Source organism: Schistocerca piceifrons, chromosome 2 (assembly GCF_021461385.2).
Source record: "Schistocerca piceifrons isolate TAMUIC-IGC-003096 chromosome 2, iqSchPice1.1, whole genome shotgun sequence".
Taxonomy (NCBI): Eukaryota; Metazoa; Arthropoda; class Insecta; order Orthoptera; family Acrididae; genus Schistocerca; species Schistocerca piceifrons.
In genome coordinates, this window is record NC_060139.1 from 740,681,625 (window position 1) to 740,698,701 (window position 17,077).

A 17,077-nucleotide genomic window follows, 5' to 3' on the forward strand; every position below is an offset into this window, starting at 1 on the left:
CAGCTACTTGGAGACTGTATGCAGCCGTTCATGGACTTTATGTTACCAAACAATGATGGAATTTTATGGATGACAATGATCCATGTCATGATGCCATAGTTGTTCACAACTGGTTTGAAGATCATATTGGACAATTCGATTTGGCCACACAGGTCACCCAACATGAAACCTGTCAAAAGTTTATGGAACATAATCGAGAGGTCAGTTCTTGCGCAAAATTCTGTACTGGCAACACTTTCACAATATGGATGGCTATGGTGGCAACATGGCTCAGTATTTCTGCAGGGGACTTCCAGTAACTTGTTGACTCCATGCTATGTCAGGTTCCTGCACTACACTGGGCAAAAGAAGATCTGCCACAATGTTAGGAGGTAACCCGTGTCTTTTATCACCTCGTTGTACATATGCTGGTGTACTGGTGCAGCACCTTGGCTGCCATTTGGCCATGTAGCTGACTTCAGGCAATTTCATCCACAGTTATGGAGCCCAACCACCATTATCATGGATAAATTAATAATGTGATGTGCTGTTCAATGACTTTGGAAGTGTTCCACTTTATGACAGCATTATATACAGTCAGTTACAACACAAAATATAAAACATTTCACAGTTTATGTATGATGCCATTCTCTAGTTTTCAAGATATTTTTTCCACTATTTTACATATTTTGCAAATTGTTATACTTTATTCCACAGACATAATGTAAGAAACTGGTTCTATACAGAAATTTATTCACTTAAATGTTATTTTAGTTTAGCCTCCTGTAAATTATCTGAACATTTTTAGTATCGTGCTTTAGATCCCTGTTATGAAATAAGACCCTGTTTTTATGGGAGATAGGTAGTAAATGTTTTCTTCCAATAATAATCAGCACTTGTAACTAAAAATCAAATAGTTATGGTAGATAAACATTGACTGTATGACTGGAAAAGTAACACTGTTTTTCTCTACTAGTTTTATCATCTTCCCCAAGATGTTGGGCACAAAAAGGTGCTGAGTTTTTGGTCTGGCACTTGCTTCTTTTTGTGCAGCAATTTCTTATAATTATGATGTCACCGAATACCTGCAGGTGGATTCATATACTCCATTCATCTGCTGTAGACAATTCACCTCTGTTCAGTTTATTGTGCTTCTCCTATATGCATCTGTATAGCTATCTGTGACGTAAATGAGATAAGAGTCTGATGGATATCTAAATTTGAGGAAAACATCTTCAAAAGAACACAAAGCCTGGGTGCTGTACCAGTCCCATGGTTTTCTAATACAGAATGTAAATTCAATATGGATCTGGTATACCATCCTCAATAGCAGACAGTGCTCTAAACATTGTGTTAAATGAGCAATTCATACTCAGACATGTATAGAGAATATTAGGAGAGGTATAGAGTTCCTTGAGGCAAAAGCTGCAGACAAATTTTGTACAACCATATATAGCCATTATTCTGTGACAGTTTAGCTGCATTTATCACAGAATAAGAATAGAGTGAATAACACAAATTATGGCTAGCATGAAAACACAAATATGATACTTATTAACTAAGTGAAAAAGTAAATAAATCACATTTATCTGAAGTAGTTTCTGCACTGAATTGTGACTTAATGTGACAGTGGATTTGCAGATTTCTGCATTTTTACCAGATTATATTCTTACTTTTGTGAAATCAGACAATGAAAAGTTTCAAAAATGACCTATTCGGGCCATGAGACAATAATAATTGAGTACAATCGTGCCTTTTAACACCTATCTTGAAACTGTAATGTAACATATAACTGTTTGTTAAGACATAATGTGTGCAGCGTGTCTGTGGGTCCATGGATTTGTAAATATTAAACTTAAAACAGCAGTACCTATTTATTATAAATGAGGAAGCAGGAACTTTTTAAATAAAGCAACTTTACTGTTGAATGTACTTCAGAAAATGCAGCCTGTTAAAACAGAATACTGGAGCTCAGTGACATTTTCTCATTAGTGTAGTGTAAAGGTTTAATTTGTAACATTTTCTTAAGAAAATATGTTACTCTGTTGTACTCCTTGTGGGGATGAGAGGTGAGCGAAAAAAAAAAGCATGAATGTGTTAGTCTTTTAAACAGGAGCATATATGCTCCCCCCCCCCCCCCCCCTTCTCCCCCAATAGGAGCAGTTTTCCACTGATTCAGAATTGTTCATATATCTCCTAATTGAAACTCGTTTACATCCACTAGACAGTCATTGTAAGTCACCCATAGCCATCAACTCCCACTTACCCATTCTCACTCACTCATTCAGCCCAGCTCATTGTCATTACCTCCTTGTGTTTCTCTAACTGTCACTGTCTCCTGTCTCACAATGACAGTCTTCTTCGTATTATTACTGTCTCCTCTCAGTGTTCTCTCTTACTTGTTCATTTCTTCCTATTGTGGATGTCTCTTCTTATTATTACTATCTCTGTCTTCCTTGCTGTCATTGTCATAGACTTCATCTCTCTTTATCAATGGTTCTCACCCACATCCACTTTATCCATTTCTTTATCTCTTTATTCCTCTTCCTCTGACACAATCTCCTTCACTCTTTTCCTAGTGCTGTTCTGCCACTGTCAACTATATTCCAACTCTGCTGTGTCCCTCTCTCTCACACAACTGTCATTGTCTCCTTCACTCTTTCTGTAACACAACCAATGTCTACTATCATCCAGTATTTAATACTTTTCTGTCTCTTTCCCACTGCCACTGTCTCCTTTCTCAGCATAAAAAAGTGCATGCCAAAACTTTTTGGAAAATTTTTAAAGGTGCTGAAATAGGTAGAATGAGGCAGCTGGTACCACACTTTTCAGTGAGAGTCTTTCAAACAGCCTTTTTTGTACTTTGATAAGAAGCATTTTTGTGCTGGTTCCCTTCTTTTTCCTGCTATAGCAGGATATTCACTCACATGAAAAGAACTTGATGGGTCAGTAAAATTTTTATACTTTACTAACCAGTTTGTGAAACTGAAGTAATGCAAAACTAATTAACAACTTCGAACGGTTGTTATGAGAACAAAAATTTTGCATGGGCTTCTGTACTACAACATGGGATGCCCAGAAATCTTCTGATGATAACAGAGAGACTGAACAAAATTCTACTTTGTATTACATCACTTTGTAAGCTGTGTTTTCACATACATATTTTGAATATGGAAAATTTTCAAGGCTGTTTGAGATCTGGATCTCAGGAATATATTGTAAAAATTTCAGCCATTTGCCATGCATGGCTGTCTTGGAATCTGCAGTTCAGTTCTGGTACAAAAAAATAGTAAAAAAACACTTTTTACGGTGCTATCTAAGGAACTAACAAAGGTTGTTGAAAACAGTAAGATGGCACATCTAGATAAATGCCTAGAAATTATACCATTAAAATTTGAGCAATTTGCTGCTGTTATTTAGTATTTAGATTTCACCTCATACATGCATATTTCGCGTGTAGGAGTAAGGTAACTTTGAACCTTTGTATCTTGGATATGGATACAGATATCAAGAAAATTTTGAAGATTGTTGTAAATTGGTGTTTTAGATACAAGCTTTATTCATCCGTTAACAATATACATTGTATGGATGTCATCAATTACAATATAATTTCTTATATTTGTTTCAAAAACTTGGATAATAAATACAAATATTTTATATCAGTATATATAAATAATATTAATTTCCAATATTCAGATATTCTTCAATGTTATAAAAACTATGTGTTAGTAAAAAAAATTTAAGATCTATCTTGAATTTATGAAATTCTTTAATTTTCTTTATTGTAGCAGGCAATGTACCAAAAAGTATTTTTTGCTGGTACTTTACACTTTTTTGGTAGAGCTTTCCTCTGTGGGTGTCTCTGTTAAAATCATGTCTGTTCCTTGTCTCATGGGTATGAACCTGATTATTTAATGTCGAAAATTCCTGGTGAGTTCTCAGAAAACAGACACATTCAGAGATGTATAAGCTAGGAAGAGTCATTATTTTAAATTCTTTAAATATTTCCCTGCATGACACTCTACAGGGAATCCCTTTCATTATTCTAATAGCCTTTTTTTGAAGATTGAAAGCTTGTTTTGCCAGTACTGTATTTCCCCAGATCACAAAATATCTAAGCAATTGTTCATACAAGCATAATAGGCACACAGCAATGATTCAGTTTTGCAACGGTCCCAAAGCATTCTTAGCACACAGCAACATTTACTTAGTTTTATACTCAAAACTTATAGATGCTTTTTCCATCTCAAGTGCTCATACACCCATATACTTAGGAATTTAGTGTATGGAGCTTGTGCAATAATATAGTTCCCTTACTCAGCTTTTACTCTTCTTCTAGCTTTACTTTTAATATTACTGAAGTTCATCAATACCGTTTTATCGTTATTTATGATCAAAGCATTATTGCTAAACCATTTTCCTGTCTCATTTATTGTCCTAGAGACACTCTGCTGTAGATTTTCCTCAGTGTATCCTTTTATGAAAATGCTAGTGTCTTCAACGAACATCACCATTTCTGCAACTATCAGGTGATTTGGCAAATCATTTATATACACCAAGAACAACAGAGGGCACTCCATAGCTAGGGTTTTTTTTTTTTTTTTTTTTTTTTTTTTTTTTTTTTTTTTTTTTTTTTTTTTTTTTTAAAAAAAATCTGAAAGTTACTCTTTGCCTTCATGACATATTTGTACTTTCTGTTGTCTATCAGAAAGATAAGACTTGAACCAGTTGAAGGTGAGTCCCTGGACGCCATAAAATAAGTCATGGCTGATTAGATCAAATGCTTTAGATAAATCTAAGAATATCCTGCTGCTTAATTCATTCTTGTCCAAGGCATTTAGGAACATTTTCATGGATTGGAAGACTGCCGTTTCTGTGGATCTGTTCTTTCTAAATCCATTTTGAGCGTTAGTGAGTATTTTATTTTTATTTAGGAAGTCACCTAGCCTTTCATACGTTACTCTTTCAATTACTTTAGAAAAACCTGACAATAATGACACTGGCCTATAATTATTTATGTCAGTTGTGCTATCCTTTTTGTGAAATGGCTTTATTATGGAGAGTTTTAGTTTTGATGGGAACACCCCTGTTCTGAAAGAAGTGTTAATAATGTCAGTTAGGTGAGTATCTATACTGGTAGAACTATGTTTGATTACCTTGTCTGAAATTCTGTCAATACCACAAGACATTTTATTTTTTAGTTAATTAATAGCATTTCTAACTTCACATTCTGTTACTGGGTACGAAACATTGTCTTTTCACAGGTTGGTACTTTTATGTTTTTGTTGTTTGAACTGCACAGACTTTTAATTAGGTTCAGTGCTATGTTCACATAATGTTTATTGAAGATATTGGCTATCTGTTGAGCATCTTCTATCACTTTACCCTCACTCTTAATTTGGAATAGAATTAATAAGGAAAAGGAGGGAGAGGTTATATATGAAAAAATGGAATTAAATCCCTGGACCTTCACTTTAATGAACATTGTACTGAACAGCTTTTTGAATGCCATTTCACAGTGATAAATCAGGCAACACACAAGCTTGTAGTACTGACAATTTACAGGCCAGCAGTGCAAATTATCCTATGTTTCATAAAAGTTTATCTTAAGTTTCATAAAGGTTTTAATAAGGCAGCGCAGGCTCGATTTGAAAATCATTGTTTCTGGAAGATTTAACGTTAATGTTCTGTCTGACAATACTGACTGAGGGCACCCAGTGTTGTTGATGACCAGCTTCAGATTGTTTTTCAAAGTAGAATTTGCTACAAGGACTGAAGGTGTTAGTGCAACAGCTAATGACAATTTGTTTTTAGACCCAACAACCTGTAGTGAATTATCTATAAAACCAATTGCCAATGATTTACCTGACAAAAATGATCAAATATTCACAATAAAACTTAATCACGGAATAATGAAGAATGATTTTATCATAATGTGCAGAGAGAAATTACATGAAGAATTCTGAGGAGAAATTTATAAGAAAATAGTGCTGATGGAAAATTTAACTCCTTCCAAAACATGTTCTTACATCACTTTCTGTATTGTTTTCCCCTAGAACAAATAAGAGTGAAACTGAACAGAAGCAAGAATAATGGAAATAATATTTCTTGTACAAGAAAAGAGAGCTCTACATAAGTCACAGAAAAAGCAGTAGTCAAAATTCAAAACTTCATTATCACCAGTATTGTCAAATCTCGTCTCTCATCAGAAAGTACTCATGTACTATGCTTCAAAAATAAAACACTCCAAGATCAAGGTAAATACTATTTGGAACATTATTAAACAAGAAACAAATGAAACTAGATATTCAAATGAAACTGAGACACCAGAAAATAGCCTTGGCAGAAAGGATGACATTTTCAAATCATTAGTCACTAATTTCAATTATTACTTCCTCACAGTGGTTGCAAACATTGCCTCCAATAATAAACAACCAAATATAGATGTATTAGATTTACTAGTGCAGAAACTGCATGCACCATCAACAGATATTAGTTTCAAACATACAAACCCAAAGGACATTACAAAATTCATCAGGTTACTAAAAAGAAATCATTCTCCTGGCTGTTATGATAGACTATTCAAATATTGTGCTAATTTGATAGGATTATCCTTCAGGTATCTGTATGATCATTCAGTGACACAGATCTAAATATGCTGTAGTAACACCCATCCATGAAACTGGAAATAAAGCAGTCCACCTCTAATAGCAACCTTCTAATTTCAGACCTATATTGCTATTTCCAATGTTTTCCACAGTGTATGAGTAAGTAGCATATGATGGAATACTTACTCATTTAACTGAGCAGAACATGTTAACTGACTCTCAGTTTGGCTTTTGTAAAGGATTCTCCACACACAAATCAATACCAGAGCTCATAAAGCAAGAAGTACTAGCAGAGCTAAAAACCAAAAATTATCCTGTTTATATACTCTGTAACCTTGTTACAGAATATACAAACAGGATCATGAAATTCTGCTTGGAAAACTAGTGTTACAGCATTAATGGCATCTCTCTTGTATGGATAGAATCTTATACCATCAGATAATAATAAAAATAATAATATTTATTCAACATCAAATAATCAGATACAATCCCTAGAAATAATACAGTTTCAGGACATCATACAGATTATTCTTCGATTATTCTTCTGAATATGTCAGTTTATAAATTACAAACTAAAGATTTGTTTGTATTAATAAATTTTACATTTTGATGCATTTTACATTTGGTAGTATACAATCACAATATTACAAATATTGTTGTTATCAACATTATATTAGTTGTAGTTAAAACTATGAGCTTGACATACTTATGAAGCACTTTTCATACAGATATAATACTCATCTAGGGAATAAAAAGGGTTTTCAATTAGAATTCTTTTTAGCTGATTTTTTAATTTGTTAGTAGGAAGGGTTGTGAGACTTTTTTGTAGGGCATTGGCTAGCTTCAGCCCAGCATTAAGTGCATATTTTTCATATAAAGCTGTTCTGTGGCTATTTACATGGTATCTGAACATTTGCCTTGTATCGTACTGGTGCAGGTCACAGTTGAAATTTGGATTTATTGTTTTCACAAGCAATATAACTTTCAATATGTATACACCTATAATGGTAAGCACACCTAATTTTGGGAACAGATTCTGACATGATTCTCGAGTTTTGGCACCACAGATAATTCTGATAACTTTTTTCTGTAGTATTAAAAATAATGTGCTTAGGTTGGCTCGAGTTGTTGCACTCCATATTTCTACAGCATAGTTTAAATTTGATGAGAATAGGGCATGATAAGCAGTTTTTAGTACACACATGTCCTTACAATATTTGCTAATCATATTTATAACAAACACATTCTTCGACAGCTTACATGCTATGGAATCGATACGCATGTCCCATTTGAGGCTGTCCTGGATTGTAATTCCCAAGAACTTTGTCCATTTTTCCTTTTTTACAATGTCATTTCCTATGGATAATTTCATGTCAAATTCTGTTTGCTTCCTTGTGTTACATTCCAGCATTGCAGTCTTTGAAGCACTTACATTTAGATAGCTTTCATTAAAATACTTGACTATTGCATTAGTTACACTGTTGCACAGAACCTCCAGACTCTCGTAGTCTTTGTGTTTACACACTATTGATGTGTCATCTGCATACAATATTTTTGTACAGTTAGGAGAACAATACATGATAATATAAAGCTGATTTTGCACAGCACCTCCAGACTCATGTAGTCTTTGTGGTTACACACTATTGATTTGTCATCTGCATACAATTTTTTTGTACAGTTAGGAGAACAAAACATCATAACATAAAGCTGATTAAGATGACATTATTGGCCAGGAGTTGCTTGGCACCTGGTGCAAGTCCTTCTATGTAGACTATATCCCAGGCATGAAACCTTAACATGGGGGAACGTAACATGCAAAGTGCCACAAGACTAGGTGGGGCCCACTTTTGTTTTTAACTTACACAAATGATCTTCTAGTGACTTCAAATGAAATTCAAAAACTGTAGTGTTTGCTGACAATCAAGGGTCCAAACTCAACTTTAGAAAACACAGCATGAATAATAGCTGAAAATGCTTAGCAGTGGTTCATAGCTAATTGTTTCAGTGTTTATTCAGCAGAATGAGCAGTAAGAATATTGTGTAAAGTGTATAACTGTACATCTTGCACAAGTCTTTTTAAGGTACTTTACAGTACATTTACTCTATAATGGATTTTGTTGCTGGCAATAAAAATCATCGGGTTCAACTGAACTGTGATTTGTACAGTCAGAGAATGAAATAAACAAAAATAAAAATTAAAAAAAAATTTAAAAAAGTGTAGGATTTGCTTCCTTGTCTAGGGTTCAGAATGGAGTTAGGTACCCTGGTAGGTTGTGAACAACCTCCTATCTTTAATAATGCAAAAAATTGTGAATCTCCACCAATTCCAATGACTATTAAAAACATTTCTCATTAACCACTTTTGGTACAAATTATCTATCTAGAATGAGATTTTTACTCTACAGCAGAGTGTGCGCTGATGTGAAATGAGGTACTGGCAGAAGTAAAGCTGTGAGGATGGGGCGTGAGTCATGCTTGGGTAGCTCAGATGGTAGCGCACTTGCCCGTGAAAGGCAAAGGTCCTGAGTTCGAGTCTCGGTCCAACACACAGTTTTATCTGACTATCTACTTTAGGGATTGAAAAGTTCTGTTAACCATGGGGCCAGTAGATGTCTTTGTCATAAAGCTGCATGTCAAGTAGTGATTTACTACTGATGGAACTCAGTATTTGTGAATGTAAGGAAAAGTTTTCCTCAAAAGCACAATGTCCAGTGGTGGCTCTTAACTATACATTTTGGGTGTTCACAAATTTTTAGATTCAGATAAATGTGAGAGTGTGAAATTAGAAGCATCTGCAGTATAACAGTTATGCTTATCAACAAGTTTATAAAACTACAGCCAGTGCTAATAATAATAACAATAGTAATAATAATAATTATTATAATAATAAGGTGCATAACTTATTTGACAAAAGAAAGAATTATTTTTGTGGAATTATGTTGTTTTGTCATAATTAAATACAGTTTAGGGCAAAAACGAAATAATGTGTAAACCTCCACAACTCTCCATTTCGCAATTTTGTGTAAGTTGGCATTTTTGTGAGTTTCTATTTTTATGGACAAATGTACAAGATACCTAACAGACATATTAGTTCACGAATTTACTCCCAGGCTGAAAATGTAGTAGAATACACAACAAGTGTACATTTCCTTGTTAGCTGTTTGCTTGTAGTCATGCTCCTCTGATTTTGTCACTCTCCCGATCAAAGGATCTGTTGTCAGAGACTTTAGTTCCTTTGAGGCTAACTTCCCTGGCAATTTACTTTTCTGTTCCCAGAATGATATTTTCACTCTGCAATGGAGTGTGCACTGATATGAAACTTCCTGGCAGATTAAAGCTGTTTGCCCAACCGAGACTCGAACTTGGGACTTTTGCCTTTCAGGGGCAAGTGGACTACCAACTGAGCTACCCATCCTCATAACTTTCCTTTTCTGTTAGCATTTAAAATAGATTCAATTAGTTCATGTATCAGAGAAACCAGTGATAGAGTTTTTGTGAATTTTTATATATACAATGTGGGCCTACATCACAGAGAAACCTGACTCACCATAAAATCAACAAATTTCAGAAATCATGACTAAATGCTACAATTTCACAATCAACAGTGATGTGCTTTAGGCCCTTATGATTCTCAGCACCTCAAATGGATAACTGTATGATAAAATTCAGAACTTAATACACTATAACTCATTCAGAAACCCACATAATAGGTTTACAGTAAGTACAACTTTAAATATACTGACATCTGATCTAATTTTACTATGGCATATAGTGAGTGAATTAGCATGTCTGAGGAGTGTGCTATCATCTGGCAGGATTTATGCTGAGCGAACGAGGATAAAAGTGTGCAGCAGTGTGGTACCACCTGGTGCCATTGATATAAAATCTGTGCGCACCATGAATTGTGCACCTTGTGTATGAAATATGTATGTATTTGTCCCATAAGCCAATTATGTCACATGAGTTGTGCATGCGCAAAAGCTCCTTAAAATATGTACAACAGATGGTGTACTCATGACCCTGATGCCAAGTTACAATGAGTCTAGAGGAGCAGTAACATGGCAGATTTAAGTGCCATATCTTTCAGATTGCAGCATCTATGTTGCATTTAATAGTATTCAAAACAAAATAACCAATAAATCCACAAGGTATCGAAAGTTAGGGTGTTCACATGCTCTTGTGCTCTTGCACAGCAGCCGCCACTGACCATGTCTAGTATATATTTAGCTACTGACAATTGGCAAACAGCAGCTATATAGTAAAACTGGGGAGGCAGAATTTTTGTTTTCAAAGTAGCAGCTTTCTTTTTAATTTGCTTGATCAAATGTATATCACATAACAATGAATAACACTAAGCCATGCACTGGTATTTTATTGTTAACATAGTGTGTAGATTAAGTTTCTATGATGTCCTGTCTCACACTAATGTATATCTTGACTTATTTCACATCCCTGAAGGGTATCCTTCATGGTGGGAGTTACAGAACATTACAAAAGAATGAGTGGCTGAATGATATCAAAAAATTCTAAGAATGCCCAATGAGCAAGTTGTTTGTTGACAAAGGAAGAAAGCTTGTAATTTAATGGCCTTTATACTGTACACCATTAGAGGTTGAACATTAAATCTGTTGCGCAAGAGTGAAACAGGATTCATTTTATGGCTTTGTTGTAGGAGCCCATCTGGCATAACAGATTTAGGAAAATTCATAGAAAACCTAAATCTATAATAGATGTCCAGGTAATTATTTTATTATGGCTCTTTTCAAATGTGAGTCTAGTTTTTTTACTCCTTACCCTGTGTTGCTCCATCTAAGAAATGAAGATATGTTCAACTATTCCAGATGACTACTTACATATAATCTTTTTGCTTTTAGCAGTGTATTAATGCAGAACAACCAATCTTTGATGTACACATCTACCTTCCTTTACTCTCTGCACATCCCATGCTTCTATTTACTTTTGTATTCCACTTTGTCTTTCCCCCTACCCCTCTCCTCACCCCTCTCTATTTCTGACCCTCTGACCTCCCCACCTCTCTATCTCTCTGTCTCTCACTCATTCAAACATCAACATTAGTATGTACACACAAACAAAGAAATCTTTAGTGAATTATGTTCTCACGCTTAATTATTTGTCTCATCCATTTTTATAATATTATGCATGAACCTGAGGAAGTCTCTGTAAGATGTTCCTAAGACCTGCAGTACAACTTATCATGCAAACTCAGGCAAAATTCAGAGCAGAACGCTATTGGCGTGTAGGTACATCAGTGCACTTGCACAGACTGTAAGAAATTTTTAGATTGAGGATATCAATGGTACAGTGTAAAGCATAAAATGGTGTAGAGCATAAAATTAACAAAATTTTATTTTCTTGTCTGCAGTGAGAATGCAGTGCTGAGGAGAGCAGCAGGCAGGATTGCAAGAGCAGCAATCACCTCTCATTAAACTGATTTGTGAGTGATCTGATTCCAACGATGTGATAAAACAATTTTGAAACTCCACAAGTCCTTTATATATGTATATATGTATTTATGTGAGTATGGGGTAACTGAAAGCAGGTAGAAAGGCAAGGAAAGTTGCAGGTTTTACTTTTACATATGTGACTTTATGAAATAGACTGTAAATAACTGACATACAGCTTGCATGCTGTCTTCTGTTTTGTTTATCTTTTCGTCATATACTTTCTGTACTACCATTCCAAGAATGACATCTCCAAATAAGCATAGCCTTTTGCTATCTCTTGTGTTCTCAGACATGGGAGTGATGTAAAATTTTGGTACCACTGTAAATCTTCAATTCTTTGGTAACAGAAGACTGTGCCTGCATGAAAATTCGTTCACAAAATTATCAGGAAACATTGAGCTTTAAATAACATATTCTGCCTGAATACAATAATAGTCTTGTCAATAATACAGTGGTGCTGGCCACATGCAAACATGAATACATATATATGTATTGTTATTCTGTGGTGAAGCAAAGTGAAATGTAAATACAGTGATAAACCTTACAAATAATTTGAAATAAGATGCACATAGCGTGCATGAATTTTTGAAGAGCTGTATAAAATAATTTCTATGGATGTAATGGAGATAAACGTGTATATATCATGTGTTTGCGTTTGTGAGAGAGAATGTGCGTGTGCTTTGTGCATAAAGTTCATAAAATTATCCGACAATGGGAAATAAGACTTTGTATATAGCAATTTGTGATGCATTGAGGGAAACAGTCTTAGACTGAACTATATAAATAACAGAACATTTAAAAAATTCTCAAGCCTTCCAGACGTTTCAGTGAATAAAAACTTAAAATATAAAGACTTTAATGAATGACTTTTGGTTGTTTATAAAAATGACAAAAATTATAAAAATATAAAAACTCTCAACACTGCAAAACGAAAAAAGTCAAAAGCTGTGAACAAGCGGAAGAGTGAATTTGTGGAATTTGTGTGGGCCATGTTTTGTCCTTTTTTTATTCCAGTGATACCTAGCAAAAAGACAAACAGCTGAAAATTGTAACTATTGTATTTTTTAAAACATTATTTTTTAAGAAAATCTAATACAACAATACCAAAATTATAATTTTCTTTTTATTCAGTAATTTCTTACTTTGTCTAAAATTATATGATGTGGAAGTGTGATTGCTTACTCTCATCATACATAGTTTGTCAGTAGAAGAGCAAACTTCCCATTGAACCATATTCTATAGCCTTTAAGGATTAGCAATACAGTAAAATGCTTTTATTTTACTAATGTATTGCCTGTATTCCCATCTGATTAGGAGCATAACCTATATATAAAATCACTACAAATTACAAATTTTCTTTCTATCATTGTTAATATGTTTAATATTTATTTTGTCTCCTGTCTGAAATTCTTCCATGAATGCATCTGCCAAATGAAACAATTTAAAGAGAACGTTTTGTAGTATATACTTATAGCCATCAAAATTCAATGCTCCTCACAAAATTTAATAATATTGCAAGAAATCCATGAGAAGGTTACAAATAAGTGAGAAGTTTTCCCTTTACAGAGTCCTTACAGATAAAAGCAAGTATGTTACGTATTTATGATGGTGATGGTGGTTATGACAATAGTAACAAATGATTTTGAAATAAGTTTAAATACAATATGTACATATATATATATGATTATATATATCTATATATCTATATTCAAATTATTATAAGTGATACCTTCAAGAGAGTATTACTACATGTATACTTAAAATGACTTGCTTGTTTAAAAGTTTTTGACACATTTCATGAAAATTTGATATGGTATGGAGTGCAATTTTATGATGCACAAAAGATAAATTCAAAATATACGTATTATCACGATGTGAGCTAAATGTGTGGTATACTGTCAGATGTTTTCCCTATCCTTAAAGGCATTCAGAAAAACCCAAAAAAGGGGCCTTCCTATCCTTATTAAATAGATTTCCTTAACAAGTATCATGCTTCAGACAAGTACAATTCTTGTGATCTTTGTGACCATTTGTATGAAAAAATATGAATATGTCAGACTGTGTAAAGGACTGTTGATAATGTTCATGGATTGGCTGAATCACTAGTGATAATAATAAGTCTTCTAAAACATGTAAGGAAGTAGTGTCTCTTCACAAGGAGTTAAAATTCACTTCTTGCGAAAATTCTGTCTTTCAACAGTTCACCTAGGTGGCAGCTATAATTGATATTTTGCATTTGGACCTTTATAGAGGAATCACTTCCTCTACAAGATATGATTTGTTTCATTTCATTTAAACCACTTAAATGCTGTTTGTGATTTACTTGCTGGTATCCTCATTTTATTTCTTTATTTTCTTCTTCCTATTCTCTTTCTTAAAAAAGAAGAAAAAGGGAGAAGAAAAGTGCTTGTATATGTTTTGTAGTTCACTGTACATTGCTCAATTGGAAGTAACCTAAATAATGTATTTACTCAATTTGTTGTGTACCTGAGAGTATAATGGCTTTAGGATGAATGGAACTTTGTAAAATTTATCAAGTAATTGCTATTAATGTTACAATTACAGCTTAATTCTGAGCTGCAGTCAGATGAGCAACAAGTTGCCTAATTATTATTAAAATATTTGTAATAATTTTACTAAAATACTGCTTCCCCCATCCCAATTTTATCTTTATTTTTATTGTTTGGTGGCATTATTCTGTCCTCAGTCTCATACAAGTAACAGTTTTGTTACCAGTATTGCTTATTACAAGCAAGAAACCCATTGCCATCTGTTAAGTTAAAATAAGATACATTGATAAAACAATTTCCATGTGGTCATCTGAAGGCAGTTCAAAATCTACATTGAATCCTGTGCCTTAAATATTTTCCAGGTCATGGAAATCAGGAATTATAAACTTTGTATTTTAAAGTTAGCTTCTGGTTCACATCAAAGGTCATAATGATCATTTTCAGTAATGAATAATCTCTTGGTTATGCCAAACCACACAAATATTATTCCAGACATGGCACTGTAATATTTATTGTTGTACCCTATCACTGTCACATTACTGTTGTATATTTAGTGTGAATGAGTTCAGACATAAAGAATCACAAACAAATAGGAATATAGTAGCTACTGCCATGTGAGCATTTTGAGGTTCTATATTCCATATTCCTGTCTACTCTTCTTAAAATATACAACTGTTCAGACAGCCAAATTTGAAAAATTGAAACTATGAACCTTTTCCAAGCCTTATGATGTGAGACATAACATGAGAAACAAATTATGTAACTTTTCATTTATCAATTCTTCTTTTTTATATATTGTTGCTTATTAAGGTATTTTTTTAAATACTTTCAAATATGGATAAAATTTCAGATATGAAGGTACATTATGTACCTCCTGCTGAACCCAAACAGTTGATTTTTATTTTTTATTTATTTTTATCTGCAGGTGATATTATTTCAAAATGTTATGTAGTTCTTTTATTGACTACTTTTTCTAACACATACCATAAAAATTTTGCCTAGTTTGTTCTAATTTTGTTACTCCCGGAAAAACACATGTCATAAAAATATGTTCAACCATGTTATTTTACATCCATCCTTCTGCACAATATGACAGTGATGTACAAATTTCTGTGGTGTTTAGGACAGGTCGGCCCCTTAAATTTGCCTGTTAAATATCTCCAAATGATGTTAAACAATAGATATTTATAAACTGTATGCTTTTCTTTGTGGTATTTTATGTTATCTGCCCTTGTTTTGAGATGGATGTATGATAGGTCCATTAATTGAGAGGAAACTTGAATAATGTTGTGATAGTGTCCTTATTGCACAACATTGTTACAGATATGAGTAAAAACCAGCTTCCACTTGTAATAGGGCAAGTATAATATTTCATTTTTGTTAACTGGGAAAATAAATAAATATTCACACAGAGAGCAGTATGAGGGGCTTAACAAAAATAATAACCAGAATTTAATTAAAAAGTTGCACTAGACAACATTCTTGAATGAGAAAATGTTTCTATGCAATACAGTACCTTGCTTTGCAACACTGGGTAATGTACGAGGATATCATGAGCTTTGGAGATATAGAGTAGATAATATGAGAGCAAGACGTGACATTATAATAAGCTGCATTATTAATAAATTGTATGTTGAGTTAACATATATGCATATCCAGCTTTCTCGACTGCATATGTTAAATGAGAGCTCATCTTTTATGGAAAGAAAATTGCAAAAAATGATAAATATTGTCATCATCACTGTAGACTGAGTTTACAGTTAATCAGAAGTACCATATTTTTTGTTACTAATGTGATACATCTATTGTTTACTCATACCAATTTCATTTGGAGATAAAGTGATGAGAACAAATGATGTTTGTGCACTGGAACAATATTGTAACAGGTGATATACCTGTGTGTGTGGAAAAAAAGCTCAAAACATTTTGTTATTAAATGCATTTTATATGAATTTTTACTTTTTGTTTTTGTGTACCTTTCATATTTCATTATGATAATCACTCATTTACAAGGCACTATGCAGATTTTGCATTTTTCTTTTGCTGCATACTAACAACTAATAATCTGATGCAGTTTTCTAGAAAAATAGAAGTGAACAAACTGCAAGGTTTGAGCAAAGATTCTCATAGGAATGCTCTTCTGCAAATAAGAAATTGTTGAAGGAATTATGTATTGCATGACTCTCATATTGAAAATAATGTGTGGTCATCACATTGAGTCTTGTCTTACGCACTTGTGTACTTCTGAGAGGAAAATCCTCATGTTTTAAAAAGACTTTCAAGTATGATTCTGTGAGGACACAGCAGAAAATATTGAATCCCATATACAAGATGCTGGATATTTATTACAAGTGTTGATGACTAAGGAAAAGTCAAACAAGCTATTAAAAATTGCTTGAAAGACATCCCACTATCGAGATTACACCAACACTAATAACAGTGTTTCAAAAAATGTAGTAGTGGCAAATAGTGACAGAAAGTTGATGCATGCTTTTCAACACAACTATACATAGTT

The 17,077-nt window shown here is 33.5% G+C and overlaps 1 protein-coding gene across 1 annotated transcript in view; it reads left to right on the forward strand.

The window, feature by feature from the left end:
• The window catches only part of LOC124775814 (regulating synaptic membrane exocytosis protein 2-like), a 966,162-nt gene extending 949,648 nt beyond the window's left edge, over positions 1 to 16,514 (forward strand). Inside the window, exon 22 of the mRNA XM_047250647.1 lies at positions 11,971 to 16,514. Coding sequence (XP_047106603.1) covers positions 11,971 to 11,973 — 3 coding nt within the window. The 3' untranslated portion in view covers positions 11,974 to 16,514. The remainder of the gene's footprint in view (positions 1 to 11,970) is intronic.
• Positions 16,515 to 17,077: the final 563 nt, after the last annotated feature.